The sequence below is a fragment of the Lygodium microphyllum genome, chromosome 15, assembly GCF_053477565.2.
Source record: "Lygodium microphyllum isolate KBCC chromosome 15, Lygodium_microphyllum_v1.1.10, whole genome shotgun sequence".
In the NCBI taxonomy this organism is placed as follows: Eukaryota; Viridiplantae; Streptophyta; class Polypodiopsida; order Schizaeales; family Lygodiaceae; genus Lygodium; species Lygodium microphyllum.
The window spans coordinates 31,106,163-31,128,749 of record NC_141149.1 but is presented as its reverse complement, the minus strand read 5'-3'; the positions used below and the strand labels follow the sequence as shown (position 1 = coordinate 31,128,749).

General features: G+C 37.9%; 1 protein-coding gene across 1 annotated transcript; it reads left to right on the top strand.

Annotated features, from left to right (window-relative positions):
* Nucleotides 1-7,490: 7,490 nt before the first annotated feature.
* On the top strand, nucleotides 7,491-8,773 carry LOC148024391 (zinc finger A20 and AN1 domain-containing stress-associated protein 8-like). Its single transcript, XM_087694042.1, has one exon. The coding sequence runs from the start codon at nucleotides 7,799-7,801 to the stop codon at nucleotides 8,465-8,467; it is 669 nt and encodes a 222-aa protein (XP_087550168.1). The 5' UTR covers nucleotides 7,491-7,798; the 3' UTR covers nucleotides 8,468-8,773.
* The last annotated feature ends 13,814 nt before the right edge of the window (nucleotides 8,774-22,587 follow it).

Here is a 22,587-nt window from a genome sequence, read left to right as displayed (position 1 = left end):
ATTAGGATTAGGGTTTCCACCAAAAGTTGCTCACACTATCCATTTTGTGGCTCTTTGAACGATCCTTTTTAATTTGTGCATACATCTTAGGTTAATTGGACCAAGTCTAAATCAAAGTGAATAGAAGTTTTATGCTCACAAACTCACATATGTTTTGTAGGTCTTCTAATCTACTCTCAAGAGCTTACAATTTGCATGGGATGAGATGTGCTCTCACATAATGTTACAAGAATAATAATGCATCTACAAAAATAATTGGAATACATTGTAGTGACACATTATGGATGAAAATGCCTAAAGTAATATAATCAAATCTAAAAAAATACTCTCTCTAAAATGATTATGGAACTTTGATTTGCATGCTTCTACTTTGACTTGACTTGACGTTTGCATCCTTCATCCTTGAAGGTTAACACTTGCAGGAATCGGGAAGAGCTTATGTGCGCTATTCTCTAGTTGTAGAAATCAAGGAAGAGATTGTTGACTAATTGGATTAAAGTAGCAGGGCAACCATTTGGGAAGGAAAAGTAGAATGTTAGGTGGATGAAAAAAATGCTTGTAGTAGGAGAGCCCAAGAAGGAGGAGGAGGACAAAAGATGAAGGAGAAGATGATACTAATGTAGTAGAAGGAGAACATGATGATGAAGATAAATAAGAAGAGGAGGAGAAAAAGAAGGTTGTGTAGAAGAAGGAAGTTATACACTTTGTTGTTGGAGACCTTGAAGATCTATTCAAAGATTCAACATCTTGTGATGTTAGGTTGACCCTTTATCATAAGGAAGAATCAAGCATCAACATCAATGCTCACAACCAAATGTTGATAGCACAGAGCCATTTCTTTGTAGCTCCCATATTGTATTCAAATTTCAGAATGTGAAGATTTGGAGATTTATGTGGATATACTTCATCTCATGTATTGCACACATTTGAAGAAGAAGCTAGTGAAGCAAAATGCGACTCATGTGGTTACTATTCTCAAGGTTTGTGACCCCTTCTATTGTAGCTAAGAGAAACCCCATGAGTCAGTCAAAGTGTTGAATGTTTCTTATAGACTTATCTTTACTTTTTGGCAAAATCACAAAAGTTCAAAATACTTAATCTAGAGTTTGCCATTTACATGCATGGTGTGGAAGGATATTGGTAACAATCTATTTGAAGTAAAGATGACCCATAAACAAATGGCTATTTTTTAATTGTTGATATAGCTCATGCCCTTTGGTATTGATTAATTGATGCAACATGTGGGATTAGATGGCCTTTATTTCCTTAGAAATAGACACTAGGTATAGCTCGAACATTTGCAAAACAAGTCCTTTTGATTTTGATAACTTCTTAGTGATGATGTAACAAGTACACAACATTGGGTTGTACAATTGCTATATAATTGAACATTACATTGTTTTTCTTACAAGACACATGGATGGGATTATGGTAAGAATATTTTGTTAGCTTGTTGGCACACATAATTATACCCAATAACACACATTGGATATGAGGTTGTGTTTTCCAAGTTGGTAACAATGATAGAATTTCTAGAGGGACTAAGTTGCAAACTTCGTTTCGTAAGAAATATTCATGGGAATGACATTCATTGAACATGGGGTGCTCTTTAATGCCTTAGGCTCACTCTTTCCTTTGAACAAGAAAGGCCAAGGTTGAAGTCTAGCAACACATTTAGCTCTATTGTAGTACTATCTTGCAGATTTAAATAGGTATTGGCCTTTCGTTAGATTGTGACACCTTCGTCTTGTAGCTTACACCTCAATATTTCCAAAGTATGCCAACAACTTTGAAAGACCTTAAGAAGTGCTGAGATTGTGACACCTTCATGCTACAACTCATGCCTCGACATTTTCAAAGTATGCCAACGACTTTGACCTCATTCTTTGCATAAGCATTGTTGATGGAGTAGCATGCACTTAGGATATCTTATGGATACATGATGACAAAATTAGGGCGTACAAGGATTCAAATTCATTTTACCTTTAATAATGCGTTGCAATGTAAGGTATTCATACACTTCATGTGATGTCATAGAGATCCTCTTTCAAAGAAAAGTGAAGTTACACATTTCTAACGCCATTGTTATCATTATGCTTCTTGCACTTCTTAATTAGGAATATAATGCACTGATAGGAGAACATGCTAGCTATCATCCTTGACACTATCTGTGTATTGTAGAGACTAGCATGATCATGTGGATTCATGTAATGGGTACATCACCTGCCTCTTCCTAATCAACAAGATGTCAATGAATAGAGGGTCATGCTTTCAGGTAATGGATTGCTCTCTTCCTAATTTTCAGCATGTCAATGATTAGTTGAGCAAGAGCTTGCAAGAGTTATTAGAGAAGTAGAAGAGTTAATGTCAATATAGTAGGAGGAGGAGGAGCTACAATGGAGGCAATGTAAACCTAGGTGGTAGGTTCTTTCTTTCTCTCTTTCTCTCTTTGTGTGTCACATTTTGCTTTTAGTACCAGAAACAACTTTTGATGTTATGGGGGTCTGAATGTGAGTGCATTGAGGTGGTAGAGCATGTGGTTGCATTCTAAGGAGATAGGAGTCATGACTAGGCTAAATGTGGCAATGCCATTGATTAAGGGGTTGAAAAGGATTGCAAAATAGTAGACCTATCATAGAAGAGTCATTCTCCACACACGACTACAAAGTAGCACCATGGGGGTTTGAGGCAAGGAGGGAGTATGGGCTTCAAATGATGTTTTAGGGGGGTGCATCAAAACAACTACATTGGTTTTTCCTATAGTCACAATCACAACATGAGGTGCATGTCTGGGTGATATCCTTTTCTATTCTTGCATATACAAAAGGCCTCTAGGCAGGAAAAGGCATGGGTTTTTGAGCTTGGTTTCATAACTTCTAATCTATGATTTCAATGTCTTCATTAGAATTGGCACTAACTTGAGTTCACTTTTGTACAATTTAGTCCCTTGGTGATTATTCACAAAAACAGAGCCCTAGAGGGGAGGGGGGGTTTTGGGGGACCATCGTACATAATCATTCTAGCTCTATTTGTAGCAACAACGGGATCTACAAATGGCCACATTGAGATTGATATCAACTTTTATATCATATAAAAAGGTGAAGTATATTGATTTAATTTATTGCAACTTCAAATCTAGGTTATAGAAGCTTATAACGCAACTTGCTACTTTTGTGTGTTGGAGTCTTATGGATTAGATAATAATTTTACAACCTTTTTTCCATCTTATAAAGAAGTTGAGTTTTGGGTTGTCTTTTTGGTAGCTCAAATGTCAAGATCCAAGCGTATTGTGCATTTGCATTTGTCTATGCATGGCCATGAGAGAGAGAGAGAGAGAGAGAGAGAGAGAGAGAGAGAGAGAGAGAGAGAGAGAGAGAGAGAGAGAGAGAGAGAGAATGGGGGATGGACGATTTGCAAGGCAATGATCCATTTCTTTAATGTAAATTCTTTGTCTCAATTTTTGTGCATGATAGGCACATTGAATGATTGTGTTCAGTGTTCAACTTCCCTCAAGTTAATGTAAATATTTTCGTAGTAGATAAGCTTCACTCCGCACTTCTTGAGGATGTAGAAAAATAATTTACTCTCCAATTATATCTTCCTAACTTAGATCCAATCCTATGTGGCACGTGTAGAGTACCCCCAAGGCATTATAATTTTGGAGGATGAAGAGTATTCTCTATTTTTTCTTCTTTTTACCGTCACTCTTTGATTAGTTGGTTGTTGTTGAACATTAAGCCATACCTTGGTTTACAAAAGGGTAGTATAGTTATTAAGAAGAGGTTTTTACTCTATCCATGTGATGATAGAGGGGACCAATACTATATCAAGTGAATCAACATCTCTATTACCATGTTTGATCTATGTGTGTGTGTGCACGTATGCGCCCATGTGTATCTCTCTCTCTCTCTCTCTCTATGTAGCCATCACTATAATGGGCATAATGTTAAGTCAAATTGGTTAGTAATGAAGAGCACACTCATATATGCACGCACATTGAGAAACACACACGTGAATGTATTCATGCATATAGAGAGTTATATGTAGTCCATGATAATGTACATGATTAATTACATACTTACATGTGAATTGTCCCAAAAATAAGCTCTTGGAGATTTGTGGAATTTTACGCGTTAAGCACGGAGCGTATCTTACTTCTTATCTTACTACTATATTATTTTAGCTATAGGTTTGGAAAGCTCCGAACCTCCAAAGGGCTTCCGAACCTACCCCCTTTTCCAAACATCCATTTTTCAATCAAAACCCCCTCCCCTCCTCTCTTTCTCACGTGCAATATCTCATTTTTTCTTCCCCTTCCCTTTTTTCATTAAAGCCTTCCCCCCCCTCACCTCCATTTTTTAAATTAAAACCCATTCCCCTCTCTCTCACTTATAATCTCTCTATTTCTTTTCCCCATCCCCTTTTTAATTAAATTCTTTCCACTTCCCCCTTCTCTCTCTCATGTGTAGGGCCTAGGTTTTCTCTCTCTCTCTCTCTCTCCTTTAATTAAATCAAACTTTTTTTAAAATCAAAAGTTTCTCTCTCTCTCTTTCTCACAGTTAGATTAAACTTTTTAATTTAAACTTTTCTTTAATTAAATATTTTAATTTTTTAAATTTAAAGTTTTTCGAACATAGTTTTTCACACTTTGAAAAGAAGAAGAAGAAGAAGAAGAAGAAGGAGGAGGAGGAGGAGGAGGATAAAAAGAAGACGACGAAGAGAGAAGGGGGAGAAAGAATAAAGAGAATAGTCTTTTTTTAATTAAACATTTTTATTCTCCCCCTCCCCCCTCTCTCTCATGCATAGGGCCTAGTTTTTTTTTCTCTCTCTCTCTCTCTATTAGAGTAAACTTTTTAATGTAAACGTTTTGTTTAATTAAAATAAGGAGAGAGAGAGAGAAAGAGCAAAAAAAAAAGAAGAGAGGGAGGGAGGAAGAGAGAGGGGGAATAGAGAGAAAGAGAATTATAGAGAGAGGATATATAAAATTTAAGAGAGAGAGAGGAAAAGAAAAAAGGAAAAGAGAGGAGAGAGGGGAGAGAGATAGAGAGAAGAAAATGAGAGAGAGAAAATAAGAAGAAGAAGAGAAAGAATTTGAACACAATGAGAGAATTATAGAGAGAGGAAATATAAAATTTAAAAGAAAGAAAGAGAATTATAGAGAGAGAAAATATAAAATTTAAGAGAGAGAGAGATAAGAAAATAAAAAAGGAAAAGAGAGGGGGAGAGAGACAAAGAGAAGAAAATGAGAGAGAGAAAATAATAAGAAGAATTATAGAGAGAGAATTATAGAGAAATAATTTGAACATAGAGAGAGAATTATAGAGAAAGGAAAGATAAATTTTGACAGAAAGAGAAAAGAAAAAAAGAGAAACTTTCTTTTTAATAAAAATAAGGAGAGAGAGAAATATATAAAGAGCAAAAAAGAAAGAAGAGGAGAGGGAGGGAAAGAGAGGGGGAACAGAGAGAAAAAGAATTATAGAGAGAGGAAATATAAAATTTAAGAGAGAGAAAGAGAAAAAGAAAAAATGAAAAGAGAGGAGAGAGGGGGGATAAAGACAGAGAGAAGAAAATGAGAGAGTGAAAAGAATAAGAAGAGAGAGAATTTGAACACAAAGAGAATTATAGAGAGAGGAAAGATAAAATTTAAAAGAAAGAGAAAAGAAAAAAATTTAAAGAGAAGAAAAAAAGAAAAAAAGAGGAGAGAGAAGGAAAGGAGAGGAGAGGGAAGAGAGAGAGAAGAAGAAAAAGAAAAAGAGGAAGAGAGATGGAAAAAAAGAGAAAATTCTTTTTAAAATGTAAATATTTTGAGATATATATATATATATATATATATATATATAATTTAAAAGAGAGAGAATGAGAGAAGAAAAATATAAATTTTAAAAGGGAGAGAGGGAGAGAAGAAAAAAAGAAAAATTAGGAGAAAGGGGAGAAGAAGAAAAGGGGACGGAGAGAGAGAGAGAGAGAGGAGAAGAAGAGAGAGAATATAAACATAAAGAGAGAATTATAAATAGAGAAAAGATAAAATTTACATACTTTTTAAGAGAGACTAAGGGGGGGGGGAAAGAAAGTGAAAGAAAAAGAAGAAGAAGAGAGAGAGAACATGTAGAGAACATTATAGAGAGAGAAAAGATAAAATTTAAAAAGAGAGAGAGAATAAAAAATAGAGGAGAGAGAGAGAGAGAAGAAAACTACAAAGAGAAAAGGAGAGAGAGAGAGAGAAAAGAAAAAAAATTAAAAAGAGAACGAAGAGAGAGAGAGAGAGAAGAAGAAGAAAAAAAAGGAAAAAAGAGAAGAGGGAGAGAGAAGGAAAAGAGAGGAGAGAGGGGGGAGAATAAAAGGAGAGAGAGAGAGAAAAGAAAAGCGGGGAGATAAAAAAGAGAGAGAGAAAAAATTAGACAGAGGGAATTTGGGGGGAGAGAGAGAGAGAGGAAAAAGAGGAAAGAGAAAGATGAGAAATGGATTGCTGAGTGAAGTTGCCGTGTGATAGCACGACAACTTCGCCTGTCGCGAAGCGGCCTAGAGTTCTATGCGCACGAAGCGTGTGTGGAATGCTAGTTGTTTATTGTACACAAAGTGCGCAGTTTGTCTTTTGAGGCCCCTCTTGATGAGCTTTGCAAGTTTGCTAGATGGAAGTGGAGTGCACACCATTTGTCTTTGGAGGTGTAGCAACTTTGCTAGATGGAAGTGGAGTGCACATGTGTAATATAGAGCATATGTTCAAATCTTGCTAGTTCACATTGCTCTTGAGGTTTCTTGTGGGCAGCATGCCCATGCCGGTCAAGATATTGCTCATACGGCCAATGTTTTGAGAACTTATGTGTCCAGCACCTTAGCACATGCTCCTGTGTACTCAAGATGGATGTGAAACGTGCCTTACTACCTTTTGCGTTGAAAAGAAGAGTTCTGCCAAAGAGATCATATCACCTATTGTTTTGGTCATCTAAAATCAGGATATAATATTCACAACTTGGGCACAACAAAAATCATATCGTCGAAGGCCCTAGGCTTAATGAAGGAAGGCCAAGTCGGAAAGGAGAGAGATGTTTTTTGGATTTGATTAGGTAGAAAGAAAGGGGGGAGGGGAGATGGATGAATTGGGTGATGGGGATTTGATAAAACGACGTTGGAAAGCGCGTGAAGCTCTCATCACATCAGCGCGCGGCGAGAGAGGCAGGACGGCTCGCTCCCTTTCTTTCTGTGTGAGACAGAGAGAGAGGGAGAAGAAAAGGAAATATTTCTTTCTCTGAGAAAGAGAGCCAGAGAAGAAAAAAGAAAAGAAAAAGGGCGAAGCCATGGTGGCCGGCTTCTCAAGAGAGACAGGGGAGGCGGTGGACCTCACAGGACACGTGTGGGACGCCCTTAGGGGAGTAGCCTGGCATGGTGCAACGCACTCGCACGCACAGGACGGTCTCTCTCTCTCTCTCTCTCTCTCTTTCTCTCTCTCATTCGACCTTTGCCTTTTCTCCCCTGCGGAGTTTTCTTCTCTGTTTTCCCCCTTCCTAGTGGGTAGGTAGATCTTTTCCCTCGTCTGTCTGTCTGTGTGTGTCTCTCTCTGTGCTGCCACAGCCGAGAGAGGAGCTTGCTGCACAGGGCATGATCTCCCCCTCCCCTCGCTCCCTTCTTCGGCACACATCTGCTTAGACTCAGACCTATTACCTTACCGCCTCGTTTCTGTCCTGTCCTGTTTCTGTATCAGGTCCGCCTTCTCCTGCCCCAAAGAACCCCTTTCCCTACCCCCCCCCCCCCCCCACTCCCCCTTCCCCTGTTCCCCTGACCTTACCACCCTCCCCACATCATGGACCAGGACAGCTGGAACCGAGACGCCTCTGAGGGCACCGGATGCCAGCAGCCTGATGGTCCCCTGCTCTGCAGCAACAACTGCGGCTTCCTCGCCTGCTCTGCTACCATGAACCTCTGCTCCAAATGTTACCGTGAACTCCTCCTCAAGCAGCAAGATAGCCACCATATGGAGAAATCCAAGGTTGCTGAGAATCTCGTCATATCCTCCCTCGCTGCCCCCCATGATGCCCAGGTGCGCACCGATCTGGCCCGCACCGCCTTGAATTCGAGCCTCTCTGCACCCCCTGCTGCAGAGCAAGCCAGCGCCGGAAGCCTGAGCAGCGAGAGGAAGGACGTCACGAGCATTAATTCTACGAGTAGCTTGCCGTCCTTGCAGACCCCATCCCAACAGAAGGGGACCCCATCTGCTTCCCTTGCAGGTCCTGTGCGGCCTTCTCATTTGGGTCCACAGCAGACTGCCCGCAAACATACAGGTAACAGGTGCCTAACATGTTACAAGCGTGTTGGCCTGCTCGGGTTCAAGTGCCGTTGTGGCGATCTGTTCTGTGCTACCCACAGATATTCCGACAGGCATAGTTGTTCGTTCGATTACAAGTCTGCCGGCCGAGAAGCAATAGCGAAGGCCAATCCTGTGGTGAAGGCAGAAAAAGTCATGAAGATTTGATGGACATGCTATCTCTATAAGATCCCTGATAGGAACTACTAGGAAAAAGCCAGATATTCATTTTTTGTCATGTCCGTCTGTTGGGCCTAGTGGTGTATCTCGTTGACCTTTGTCCTCATGTTCTCATCAGGACTAAGGCTTTCTCAGTGCTTTTGCTTGGTTCTTCATGGCAGTCTTTGCACTAAGGCAAAGTGTCGGTTGACATACTTCATTTTTAGACACTCCTCTCTGTAATCGATCTATGGTCATCTATAAGCTGGTGCGCTAGATTTCTAATTCAAAAGTAACTAAAGGCATGCTTATCAAGTCGACATCCATTTGTGGTTTAAGTCATGAGCCGGATGTTTCGGATGACAGTATTGTCGCATAGTGTCCAGATTGTGGTCTGTAGTTACTGAATACTGTCTGTTGATGGCATCTGAGGGATGTTTTGTGACGTGGTTTTAATTTGGTCCTTGATATACTAAGTTGGAAACCGTCTCTGACATGTTTTGCATTTAAGGAAGGGTTGTACTATTGTTGGTACTCTGACCCTGTTATAAATAGTGTCCATATTGTAGGCTTATATTTGCTGAAGATAGTTTGTTGATGGCTTCCGAGGGAAATTTTGACGATATGGTTCTAATTATCAGTGATATGTTTAGTATGGAAATTTTCTCTGGCATGTTTCGTTTCTGAGGCAGGTGCTTACTGCTGCGGGTGCTGTGGTCTAGTCATATTTGGATGACATGGTTCTAATTATTTGTGACATGTTAGGATGTGGATTTTTTCTGGCATGTTTTGTATTCGAGTCAAAGCTTATACTGTTGTGGGTACTCTGATTTTGTCATATGTGGTGATACAGCTGATGTAGGTTGTTATGCTGGAATCCATTGTGTGTTAGTATTGATGTTTTCTTAATTTTGGGGATGTTATTTTGGTAGTCTCCAACATTAGCAGCTGTTTTATGTCCAAAGCTGCATGACTTAACTGGATAACTATGAGGCCTTTTGCACGTAAACTGAGCCAGCTTATCTCTGCAATTTATGCGGGACATTTTTCTGTCTTTGCAATGCAAATTGTGCCCCATTTCTCAAACGATTCCTCTTTTGGGTGCAGTTTGCAAATTGGGACAGAGTTGCTTAAATCGAGATTAATGGCTAACTGGAGCCTGTGCGGAACCCCTCTATATGTTGAAAGTTCTATCATGGAGAAATTTTATTGAACTGTAAAGCCACTTTCAGGAAAAGTTTTGATGCTTTTCCGTGGAGTTATTTGGTAACTTTAGCCTGCCTGGTAGGCTTGTCCCATATTCTTTTCACACAAGAACATTCAAGACTATAGGCTAATGTGGAAGACTATGGGCTGCGGAAAAGGGACCAATGATCTCTGTTGGAAGCTGCTCCAAAGGATTGGAATTTCTCAGAAATCATCTGGCAATGGTTGTCGCTCCCCAGTTGTCTTTAAGTTCTCTGGCTGTAGTTGTGACTATTCTCTGGTGGTAGTTGCGACTCTTGTGAAATCGCTTCTAAAGTAGATTTTATTCCCTTGTTCTCTTCTTACTCCGTGGAGGCCTTTGTGTGCATACTGCGAGTTGAAAATTTGGCACCTCCAAATTGTGCTTGCATGTTCGCACCATGCCAACTTAGCCAGTTGATTCCCAACAATAAAGCTATTTTTGATGAGGGAATTGCCTGCAGCAGGATGAGGAATCGGCATCAAGTCCTGCAGGGTGACACACTTGGTCACAATTTGCCAAAATTGACAGTTTAAAATCATTGGCTCTATTTCTAAAATGCTGGAAACCTTGTCAGAGACTAGTGCAAAATTGTGAATTGCAAGTCACACAACAAATTTGGCCTCCAGTGACCCGCTTTTGTGCTTCTACTTCGATTAATTGTGGGATTTTCAACAAAGTTTTTCCTACTAGTTACACCTCAGTGGTGATATAGGTCAGTTGGAGGCAGAGCTCCAGGTGAACTTTAAGTCTTGGTTTTTGCTGTGGAGTATAGTGCTAGCGATGGTGCAACTGATAGTAGTGTCCACCCAGTAGTGTTGGTGGACGTAAGCTGTGTATGATAGGTGCATGGTACCTATCATGCTAGGTGAGTGTGCTGACCAGATGTTTCTTTACACTTTCTCCCACAACCTATTGTCAATGTAGCTGTCCTGTAAGAATTGAGTGCACCAGATGAGATGCTCATGTTAGCAGTTCTCAAACAGCTAGTTTCTTAAAGCTGCTGTCTTTTGCAGCTTATTAAACTTGTGTGAATTGATGCACATTTTGTCGCTGGGGGACATCCTCTCTCTGATGCCTATAATTGATTTGTGTTCAGCCTACAAAAATTTTAGGTTGTGTCCAGTTTGAACTTTTTTGACTTGATGGCCTTCTCCAGGTTGGATATATTTCAGGTTCATGGTGAACAAGTTATTGAAGAAATGTAACAATGTTGTTTCCAGTTGGTTGTGGGCCTTCTTTGCCTTGACATGAAAAGCCCTTCTCAAAATTGGACATTTTACTTTCATGTTTGATGAGCATCATTAGGTAGTTTTAAGTATAATCAAGGCTGTTCTGAGTTGGTCCAATATAATCAAGGTTGTTCTAAGTTGGTATTGGACCAGGCCGGGTCAAGGTTCAAGCTGACACAGGTTTATTCCTTTGTGTTGTAAGAGCACATTTGTTGTAAAAAGTTGGACGATCTTACATCCAATGCTGTTGTAAGAGACCTGGCGCACCCAGGTCTTTGGAAGTGTTGAGAATTACTACTCTCAAAAGGGGATCAAATGTAGACAAGAAACCCAAAATGAATGGGCATTGGAATCTACAAGATGAAGCACGAGATGTGGGATACAATATTGGTAGTAGGGCTTGGCACAATGATGACAAATAGTAAAACCTTGAGTCTCCCTCTCTCTAAGGACTGCGAGCCTCAATTGCAATACCAATAGTAAAGCCTTGGCACAATGGCGACCAGCAATAATACCTCCAATCTCCCTTTCCAAGGATGTAAGATGATGCAATATAGGTGCGAGTGGAGTGGAGCATGTATAACGGCCTCGAGGCGAGAGACAAGACAATTGGAGAAACCCTACAAAGCTTCAAAAGAGAAATAAGACTATTGAAAAACCACTAAACATTGTAGCTCATCAAGCACCCAATTGAAGGCAAGACAGCGCCTAAAGCCCATGATATAGACTAAACTTGCACCCTCTCTTAGATCATGGGTGATCAATATAATGAAATATACAATGATGAGGAATATAAAAACTCTTGTGGGAGTAGTATGTTAGAAGCTATAACATCATAATGCATATAAACAATGACAATCAACTAGGATGTGGATACCCAAGCAATGGGGGTGATCAGGCCGCCACCAAAGTGCCTCGTAAACACTAATGTTGGTTAGAGATGACCACCTCCCTTGTAGCTTCATGATAGACTCACTCTCCAACAACATACATCACATGTGAAGAAAATTGACTAAAGCCATCAAGGTCTGGGCCCTCAAGGTATTGGCCACACCATCAAACTTGTATTCTAAAGCACTAGCCCCACAAGGTGTGGTGTGCTTTAAGAAGAGTAGCTCATGTGTTATGAAAATGTCTTGGGTAGTTGCCATTTGGAAAAGAGAGGATTTGGATGATGTCAACCATTTCCAAGGTTTTTAAGGTTGACAACAATAAAAAGCAAAAAATGGTGGGTATACAAAGTTAGAATTAGACAAAAAAAAAAGCAAATGCACAATAAGGACTAGGACATCAAGAAGTGCATGGCTAGGATTTTAGAAGTGAAAAAGCAACCTAAATCACAAAAATAAGTGGGCTCACTCTTATGCAAGTTGTAAAATGCAAATGCATGCACATAAATGTGCCACGAGTGAGTGAGTCAATGAGATTTAATTTACACACATTGGACAAGTTAATGACCCTATGGTTGTATGCAAAGAGTGTTCGATTGTGGCGCCCAAGAGTAACATGGCCTTGCACCAACTTGGAGGAACGGAGATATTTTTGTTGTTAACAAAATCAGTGGAGCTTGGGAGCTCATCAACCACTTCTAGACTACACATGATGAGTTCACTTTTGTCTATTGATTTGTTGGAATTTTTGAAGTTGAGCTTGGTGGTCACAAGATGACTCTTGATTAGGCTAGGCTATGGATATCCTCAACAAGGATCCATGTGGGGCGAGACATTGCAATGCAACAAGGATACATGTGGGCTGAGGCACTACAACACAATGTCTACTAGAGGGTGCACGAATTAATATGCATCAAGCTGTCTAGACCTAGCATAGCATGGGTATAATCCACATTTTGGTTTCATTGTTGTGATTCGAAGGGATCTTAAAAGCCACATATCCTTGTCATCGGTAAGAGGAACACGTTGCACACTAGAAGGAGATTCCTTTTGGAATGTATACAATAGTGGAAACCTTGCAGGTCATAGAGTAGGAAGGATAGATTGGGAGGAACCAATCGATGAGTCATTGTAAATTAGAGTTGAGTAGATTGATTGGTTGAACTCGTATTTAAATGAGGAATTCTTCGTTCTTCCAAAAAAAGAAACTTTCTAGAAATAGCATGCACCACTTTCCAAGCAACTTGGGATTGAATGCGTTGGAATAGACTTGACAAGAGGTATTGATTTCTTGTGCTCATTGAGAAAAGAGAGAAATCAATAAAATTTTATGCTTGTTGTTTTTATGCAAAATACTGATTTTTTTTGATATATAATCATGGGGCACATGGGCAAACAAGGGATCAACCCATGACTAGCTAGACATTGCTTTTACTAGGTAGTCAAAAATTGGATAGATTAGATGCATCAATCGAGATAAACAACTCATAAGATCCTTCTTGTTGCTGACATGAACTTTCATCATGGTCATTTTCTTGTTGCAAAACCTCCACTACTATTCTTAAAAACTCTCGTCTTTCCTGTAGCTGTGGATCTGCAAAATTGAACGGTTTACCCCTCTTTTCCTTTGCAGTCTTTCCACCTCTTTTGACGCCGCTTCTCAGGCCTTCTCTTGCACATTCCAATCTATCTTTTTCTTTGCTTTAGCCCTTGAAATAGGCAAAACTTTAGTGTCCTTTGGGCAATCTTCCACTATAATGTAATTTGAGCAATCACATTTAACATAATGTTCCTACACTTGTTGACATGTAGGCTTCCCTTCTTTTCATGACACCTTTGATATTTCAACTCTTAGTTCTTTTCTCTGGTTGCTCTGACTCTCTATGATCTCCTTAGGGATTTCTACTAGGAAAACTACTGTGGGTACCTACGGTTGTTGACCTTGAGGTGCTCTTGTTGGTTGCATTTCTTGCTACTTTTTGGACTACATCCCTCTTTCAACCTTATGGCATACCCATAACTCATAATTTGGTCTAGACACGTGTCCTTGCCTTCCATAGTAGTAGAAAGGTCCTCTTGGCCTTTGCTATATATTATTCCAGGGTCTTGGCTGGTCATTATTCCATTGTTTTTGTGGGTGGCCCTTTTTACAAAACCCTATATATCCTCTCTCTCGCCATTTTAGGTACAATTTGGTTAAGAGGTGACACTTGAGTGCTAGTTGCATCTATCATTTCTAACAGCTCAATTATACCAACATTCCTTTGCTTCATGCCCCATTTTCTGACAAATGGTACAAGACTTCCCATTCCAGATTATTCATTACTCGCATATCCATCAACTACTTTTTCATCTTTCTTTCTAGCCTCCTTTTTGAGGCTGTCTTACCATCTTTGTCTTAACTTTTTCTCTGATCCCTAGAGGACTCTTTATCTTTCCTTGACTTCTTTTAATGCCTTCTTTGACTTCTTTTCCCCCTTTCATCCTTTGAATCAATTGATTCACTATTGGAGTTAGATTGTAAGGAAGAATCCTCATCCATCCTCACTGTTATCATCAATATCAAAATCTTTTGATTCAAAGTCGGAAGACTTAGCTAGCTTTCTTTTTGGACTTGCTCTTTCCAAGTCTCTTTTCCACCCTCTTGGTAGCATCAACTATAACATCTATGGTACCACCAACTTGCAACTCAATATTAGCAATTGCACTTGCTATGATCTTATCTAGACCCTTCACAAAATAGGAACTTTGTAGTTCCATTGATGGTCTATTTGCAACATTCAATCTATCCAACAAATTCTTAAACTTCTACGCAATTTACTTCAATTTCTTTGAAACATTAGTGGCTATTTTATCCTTTTGAAATCTACTTAAAAATGCTTTTTTGAGTGTATTATATATAGTCAAATGACCAATACCATAGAATTTATACCAACCCATAGCTTTTCCCTTGAAGGTTGTGGCAAATTGTTGAAGTTTGACTTGTATATGTTGTTGAAGCCATTAACTAGCCATCTTGTTTTGAATTGAGCCACATAATTGTCAAGACCTTTCTTCTTCTTTCCAAAAAACATGGAAGCCCCAACCTTAGGGTTGGCTAGTTGATTTGGATTCATTGTGGGCTGCTTCTTTGGCTTCTTTAATGGACATTAGGGATTAAAAGTTAGAGATTTCTTTATTGCTACCAAATAAGTATACACAATAGGACTAGACTACCAATTACTAAATACTGCAATCTCTCAGTCACTTGTTTGATGAGGAGGAGTAGTTTGATCTTGGATAAGAGGTACTGGTTCCTCTTCTTTTGTGGAACTAGCGTGAGAATGATACACCAAGGGCACTCCTCTCCAAAGGTATTGGTACTATTTTGTTATTGTTGTCTTGCCTATAATTCTCATCATCCAAGGTTGTAGATTCTCATGCTTCTCCTTTGTCATTCCATAATGACTAGTGCTATTGTTGTCTAGCCTACAATTATCTTAACATTTTTGGATTTTCTTCTTGTCAAAATAACAATTGACAGATAAGGATATGCCACAAATTTTGTGGTGGGGGGACTTGCTTGAGCTACTGTATTGAATACACATAATACACATAAGAGAAAGCTCACTCAAGAACACAAGAAGAGAGATGGAGGCCAAAACATTTTCTTGCTAGTTCTTTTTATTTCTTTCATACACAATGTAATATACACAAAGTATAGATAATGTAAAATGTAAAGAAAAATGGCCTACTAAGTCAAACAATGCATAATTGACTATACTAATCAATTGGTGCTATGACTATGTCAACTAAAAGTAGGTATAGCTAACCAAATATAATAAGTGATAAGTTAGTCACCATGTGAGGATCATAATGACCATCAACATACTAAGTATACACGTGCGGACCTATTGAACTAGGTGGTCCATAATCAATGTTTGCACGTGTTGAGCTTGCCATCTCAATACTCCTCAAGCTCAACTGCATCTCTACAACTCCAAGTAAGCTTTGAAATTTTCAAAGCTTCTTTGCAACCAATGTGACAATACCTAAAACCATGCCAAGAATTGCAACCATTTCAAATAACTTGTATCTACCTGACACACTATTACTATATTTTTGAATGATTTTAATGCAAATGCGGTTGTAGTTGTTGTCTTTGGAGGACGGTCTTCGCAATCTAGGTAAAAGGAAAATGTTGGTTCAAAGGAAGTTATTGCATGAGAGGTAGGTGGAATTTAGATTCTGGGCCTCCTTATGTGCAAAAATGGCCGAGGAGTATGGGTTCATACATATAGGCATTGGGGACTTACTTAGAGTAGAAGTAAATAATACTTCTAGTATAAGGAAGCACGTGTCAGAGCTTATGAAGGAAGGAAAGTTGGTCCCAAAGAACATCCCCTTGAATCTCTTGAAAGCTAACATGAAAACTAAGCCCCATGTCATTGTGGATGGATCATGTAATGGAAAATGGTGAGAGACTTTAGATAAACACATATCTCAACTGGAGACTTACTTTGAAACAAGGTGAAGTCTAGGACAAGTCTTGAAAAAGAAGAGTAAATCATGAATGAAGGAAAACTAGTTCCCCTCACCATCACTACCACCCTCTTGGACACACTGCTATATCAGTTCATTTGGTTGCAAGCATTTTCTTATTGATGGATTTCCATGATCACTTGAGCAAGCTCATGACTTTGGGGAGAAGATTGGCAAGCCAACCCTTGTGTTGTATTTGAGTTGTTCTATGAGCACCATGGAGAAAAGGCTTCTTGAACGTGGGAAGACATTAAAGAGGTCTGATGATAATAATTAAGAAACTAAAAAATAAAAATAAAAATTGTTGCAATCGAATGGGGGGTAGGACATGATGAGAAGGGGCACCATGGTGAAGGAGAGGATGTTGAATTTTGAGGCTGCAAGGAAGGAGAGAAGGCATGATTTCCAGGATGACTAGCAGAGGAGGAGAGAAGGGACAGTTATCATGTTTTTTTTTTTTTTGGGATTTGTCTCATCTTCTTGATAAATATGGTCACCTTCTCAACCATTGTCATCATCTTGACCATCGTTCTGATCATCTCTCGCCATCAAGATCATTATCATCTTTACGTTCATCATTTCCATCACCTCTAAATCCCTCTCTCAATTATTTACTTTTACCCTCATCTCAAATTGCCATCATTTCCTCTATAATCACCATGCCTTGCTCCTTATGGTCAATGTGGAGTCTCAATATACCTGACAAATTTGAATTTGCAGGCTAGGAGGATAAAATTTTCACTTTCAATCGCTCTACTTCACTTCTAATTCTATGGTAAGATGGTAAAGATATTCAATTTCTCTATTCTCCTTCATTCGTCATCGTTTTCATCCAATCTATCCATTGTTTTAATTTTTAGCTTTTGATTAAAGCTTGATCTTTAAACACACAAGGGATCATTCCTATTGCTATAAACAATTGACGAATGGGAGTCTAGGGGGAGGGAAAAATGGAGAGCTTGCTGTTTAAGATGACTAGGTAGATAAAAAATTCATTGCTAGACTATGAAGGCATGCTTCTAAAGATGCAATTACGACTCGCGTTATTACCAAGTAAGTCTCTTATTTCGTTTACTAAAAATAAATGGTGTAATGCTAGCAATTTCTCAATTTAAATTTTTTACACAATGCTTCAAATCCCAATTTCTCACTTTGAATGGGTGCTGATGTTTGATTAAAAAGGTTAAAAATGCTTGAAAACTACTTTACAACTACCCATAATTTTTTTTTATAAAACTTGTGAGTGAATATTTATCAAATTTGATATTTTTTAAATAAAGTCTATACCATGGAAAGTTTATTGATTTTTTTGGAAAATTTTAAAGAAATTTCATTATATTTTAAAATTTAAAAAATAAATATTTTAAGTACAAATAAGAGTTTTTATTGGTAGAAAATTACATTTCCACATTAAAAATTATGATATTTCATGGAGAAGTTAATAACACCAGTGATAATTTTTATTAAATTCAATAAAAAATTAGAGAAAAAAATCAAACTAAATGCATTTTCTAAAGAAATATTCACATGAGAACAATGTGTTTATAAAAAACTTAGAGAAAAAAATCAAACTAAATTCATTTTCTAAAGAAATATTCACATGAGAACAATGTGTTTATAATTTTATACAAAATAAGAACATATATGCGTTACGTAGAATTAATTTATAAAGAGATGGAGAAAACCATAATAAGGAATTTAAATAGAGTATAACTATAGATAAGGAAAATCTATGCTTAGAAATAAACCTCTTCAAAGTTTAACAAACTACAACTTGTGGATAAAACTCTACAAGTATGGTAGGAGTAAATTATGAGGAGCTGCCCTTGAAAGATGGGGGAAAACCATAGTTATCCTAAAATTGGAATTTTAGTGCCTAATCTCTAGAGACCTAGCCGTGAGTCATAATTAAAAGGAAAACAAAAAGAATTGAGTGGACTTACTTAGTTCTTGGATGTTGTATGCTATTAGTTGAATTACTACAACAAAAGAGTGTTATAAATAACTGGAGGGCTAGACAAAGTTATCGAAATTGGTGACAAATATCACCTATCTAGTGCCACAACTCTTAGGAGTTGGCTTGGAAACCTGGTTAAAAGTGGCTCACAATGCCATTGTGAAAATGTTAGCTATTTGATCATGTGTGTTAACATATACCAAGTTGATCCCTCTTGCAATTACATTTTCTCTCACAAAATGATAATGCACCTCATTGTGTTTTTCCCTAGCATGGAAAACTGGGTTCCTAGCCAATTGTATACTATTCGCGTTGTCACCGTGAATGACAATTAGACCATCTTCCTATATATCCAAATCATGCAATAACTTTTGCAGCTATACCACCTCACATATTGCTGTAGTAGCACCTCTACACTCAACTAATGAAACTCAATAAAGAAACTATTGGTTGCTTTTTGCTGCTTCAAGTAACTATTGCACTACTAAGGAAAAACATGAATTTGCTAGTAGATCTTCTATTAGACTTACTACTAGCCTAATCTACATATGTGTACCCAAACACATGCACATTCTTACCTACCTCATAAAAATTCGATAATGCAAGGTGGACTTCACATACCTCAATATGCATTTGATTGTATCCAAGTGAGGCTTCCTAGGTACACGCATAAACAATTTCATAAGTCCAACAACGTAGCTCAAGTTTGGTCTCGTGATAGTCATATAGATCAAACTCCCTACTATCTTCTTGAACATAGTAAGGTCTTCTATCTCATCCCCAACATCAGTACTCAACTTTACATTTTGCTCCAATGGCATTGAAAGAGGCTTACATGTCATCATACCATACTTGAACAATATATCCAAGCCATACTACCCTTGGGACAGCCATACACCATTAGCATATTTGATCACCTCAATATCAAGAAAGTACCTAAACTCACCCAAATCCTTCGTCTCAAAATTTTGCTTCAAAAGACCCTTGACATTAGCAATCCCATTGTCACTATTACTTGTAATAATTAATCCAACCACATAGATGACTATGACAACCAACCCTACATTACCCTTCCTCACATAAAGTATGTGATTTGTATCTGAAGAAACATAAAAGCCAATGTTGACAAGATACTCTCCGATCTTGTCAAACCATGCTCTGGGTGCTTGTTTTAGCCCATAGAGCACCTTTTTAAACTTGCACACATATGTGGGATGCTCTACATCCTCATTACCTATACTGGTTGCTCCATATATACATCTTCTTGCAAATCACCATGCAAGAAGTCTTTCTTCATATCCATTTGCTATAAGCTCCAAAATTTGGCTTCTGCTAAAGCAATCACATATCTAACTGTTGCCATCCTAGCAATTGGAATTATTTTCTTTTCATAATCTATGCCATATGTCTATGCATAGCCATTTGCAACCAAACTAACCTTATACTTGCTAATAGAACCATCATCTGCATTATGCTTTATTTTATAGATGCACTTACAACCAATAGCTTTCTTTCCCTTAGGCAATGGCACTAGATCCCAAGTCCTATTGGTCTCTAATACATCTATCTCATCCATTGCTGCATCCTAATGAACACGACCAACAACTTCCTAAAAACAAGTGGGCTCCATATCCTCAACTACGTTTACCATACAAGCATAATGGTAAGTTGCATAACCCTCAAAACCAAAATCCTCTAGGATATCTCATTCTGCTAAACTTGCATACCACTCGCATACTCAATGGAGTCTTTACATTACCATGTGCTCTTTGTACACTTGGTGTCCTGAATAAAGGAGTCCCAAGCTCATAATCCAAGCTCTCAAAGCCACTAGAGTCTCCATCAAGTGCTGTATGACTACTTGTAGATACATTATTACCATTTGACCCTTTCTTCTTCTCTTTGTCATTACCTACAACACTAGTAGATGCTCCTGAAGATGTGGGACTAATCCTTAGTCTCCCATGCCAAGGATTGACTACGGATCTACTACCAGATGATGTCTCTATTCCTCTAAGAGTCCATGATTTCTGATTTTTTGTTGACACATGGCTATCATGATCATCAACATCATCTAATGCATCTCCACTAGATGCATACCTACTGCTCATCTCATTAAAAATAATATCATTTCTTACGTGAAACTCAGCACTAATAGGGTAACAATGATACCCTTTTTGCTCAATGGAGTATCCAATGAAAATATATTTTTCAATCTTTGGGTCCATTTTCTTCCTCAACTCATCAAGTATATGAACATATAAAATATAACTAAACACTTTCAAGTGTGATACATTAGGTTTCTTACATGTAAAACATTCTTCAGGAGTCATACCATGAACTATAGCTATAGGAGACCTGTTCATAATGTAGACAATAGTATGAATAGCCTTAGACAAAAAATTCTTGGGCATATTTTTCTCGGCCCATCAATGCCCATAAAACTTCTTCATTATATTTGTTTTCCCTTTTTGCAAACCCATTTTCTTGTGGGATATACATGCATGTAAATTGTTGCTTTATTCCATGAGACCTCAAAAAACCATTGAACTCATTAGAGAGGTATTCTCTCCCTTCATCTAACCTCAAGAAGCAGTTAACTATCAAGTTTGTTTCTATTTCAACAACAACCTTGAAAGTTTTGAAATATTCAACACTTCACTCTTTTCCTTCATGAAATATACACATATTTTTCTAAAGCAATCATCAATGAATATGATAAATACTTACTGTCACCAAGAGATACATTTTGGGTGGGCTCGTAAACATATGTATGTACCATATCAAGAATATTCTTGCTTATGTCTCTGTCATGCAAAAATGGTTCCCTTGTATGCATCCCAAATTGACATGCTTCACAAACTTTACGTAATTCTGCAACTTTGAATGTAGGCAAACCTTTACCAACCCTTTGGACAATAGTAATTTCAACATTTGTAAACTTGTATGTCCAATACATTTGTGCCATATTTTAATATTTATAACCACACTTTTTCCTTCAACATACATATCAACATTTATAACAAGGATTCCAACATCCAAGGTAAACATGCTTTCAACTCTACTTTCATTTGCAATCAACTTGCACTTGTTATTAAAGTCTTCAACAAAACAACCCTTCACATTAAATCTGACATGCAATCTTTGCTCTATCATTTGATCAATAGATACCAACTTCTATTTAAAACATTAGACAAACACTTTGTCTCTAACCATCATGTAAGGACAAAGGAGATTTTTCAATATGTGAAATTGGATGATACAAATCATCACTTGTCTCTACATAACCTAGATTTGTGTAAATCTTAAATCTCTCCAAACCATTCAGCACGATTGGTCACATGATTAGATGCACTTGAATCAACATACTATATCACATGCTCCCTTTCTTGTAATATCATTCATCATATGCAACATGATAAACAACTGCTCATTGTTTCCATCATTTTGTCTTGAAGACAATGTGTAATTTTCTCATTGCAACTTGCCATTGTGAATGTCATTCTTCTTATCAAAACAATGGGCTATAATATGACTTGTTCTTCCACAGTAATGGTAGACAATACCAAAATTGCTAGAACCTCTATTCTACCATTCATCTCTTTCTCTAGATCTCTCCCTGGCTCTAGAGTTACCATAGACTCTCGAAATCTGCATATCACTAAATTGTTGATTTAACTTGCTTTGCTTGTTACTATTAGCATGACCACCCATACTATGACCTCTTGAAGAGGATCTACCATATCCCCTTCCTAAACTTGAGTCAAAAGCTTGGACTTGTTCACCACTTCTTTTATATTATTGATCTCTTCAATGATAATGAGAGAGACCAACTCATCAAAATCTAGAAATGGCTTCTACATAAGTAACAAAAGATTTTCAAGCATTCTCATTTGTGGTACATCCGAGTCACGTACTATCCAAAAGAAAGAGAGAAAGAATGGGAGAGCTTCTTACCGATTGCTTGCTTGCTTGAATCCTTGCTCCTTCTTCTTCACTTCAACCTTCAAAATTAATCTCTCTTAGTGGCACCACTTTGATACTATGTCACAAATTGCGGGGTGGAAGAACTTGCTTGAGCTATTGTATAAAAAATGTATAATACACATAAGAGGAAGCTCACTCAAGAACACAATAAGAGAGACAGAGGACAAAATCTTTTCTTGTTGGTTTTTTTCTTTCTTCCTCACATAATGTAATGTACATGAAGGATAGATAAGGTATAATGTAAAGAAAAGTGGCCTACTAAGTCAAACAATGCATAACTGACTATGCTAATTGACTCGCACTATAACTATGCCAGT

Bases quoted from the DNA above. Each gene is read 5' to 3' on its own strand.
- LOC148024391 (XM_087694042.1), top strand. From the start codon at position 7,799: ATGGACCAGGACAGCTGGAACCGAGACGCCTCTGAGGGCACCGGATGC.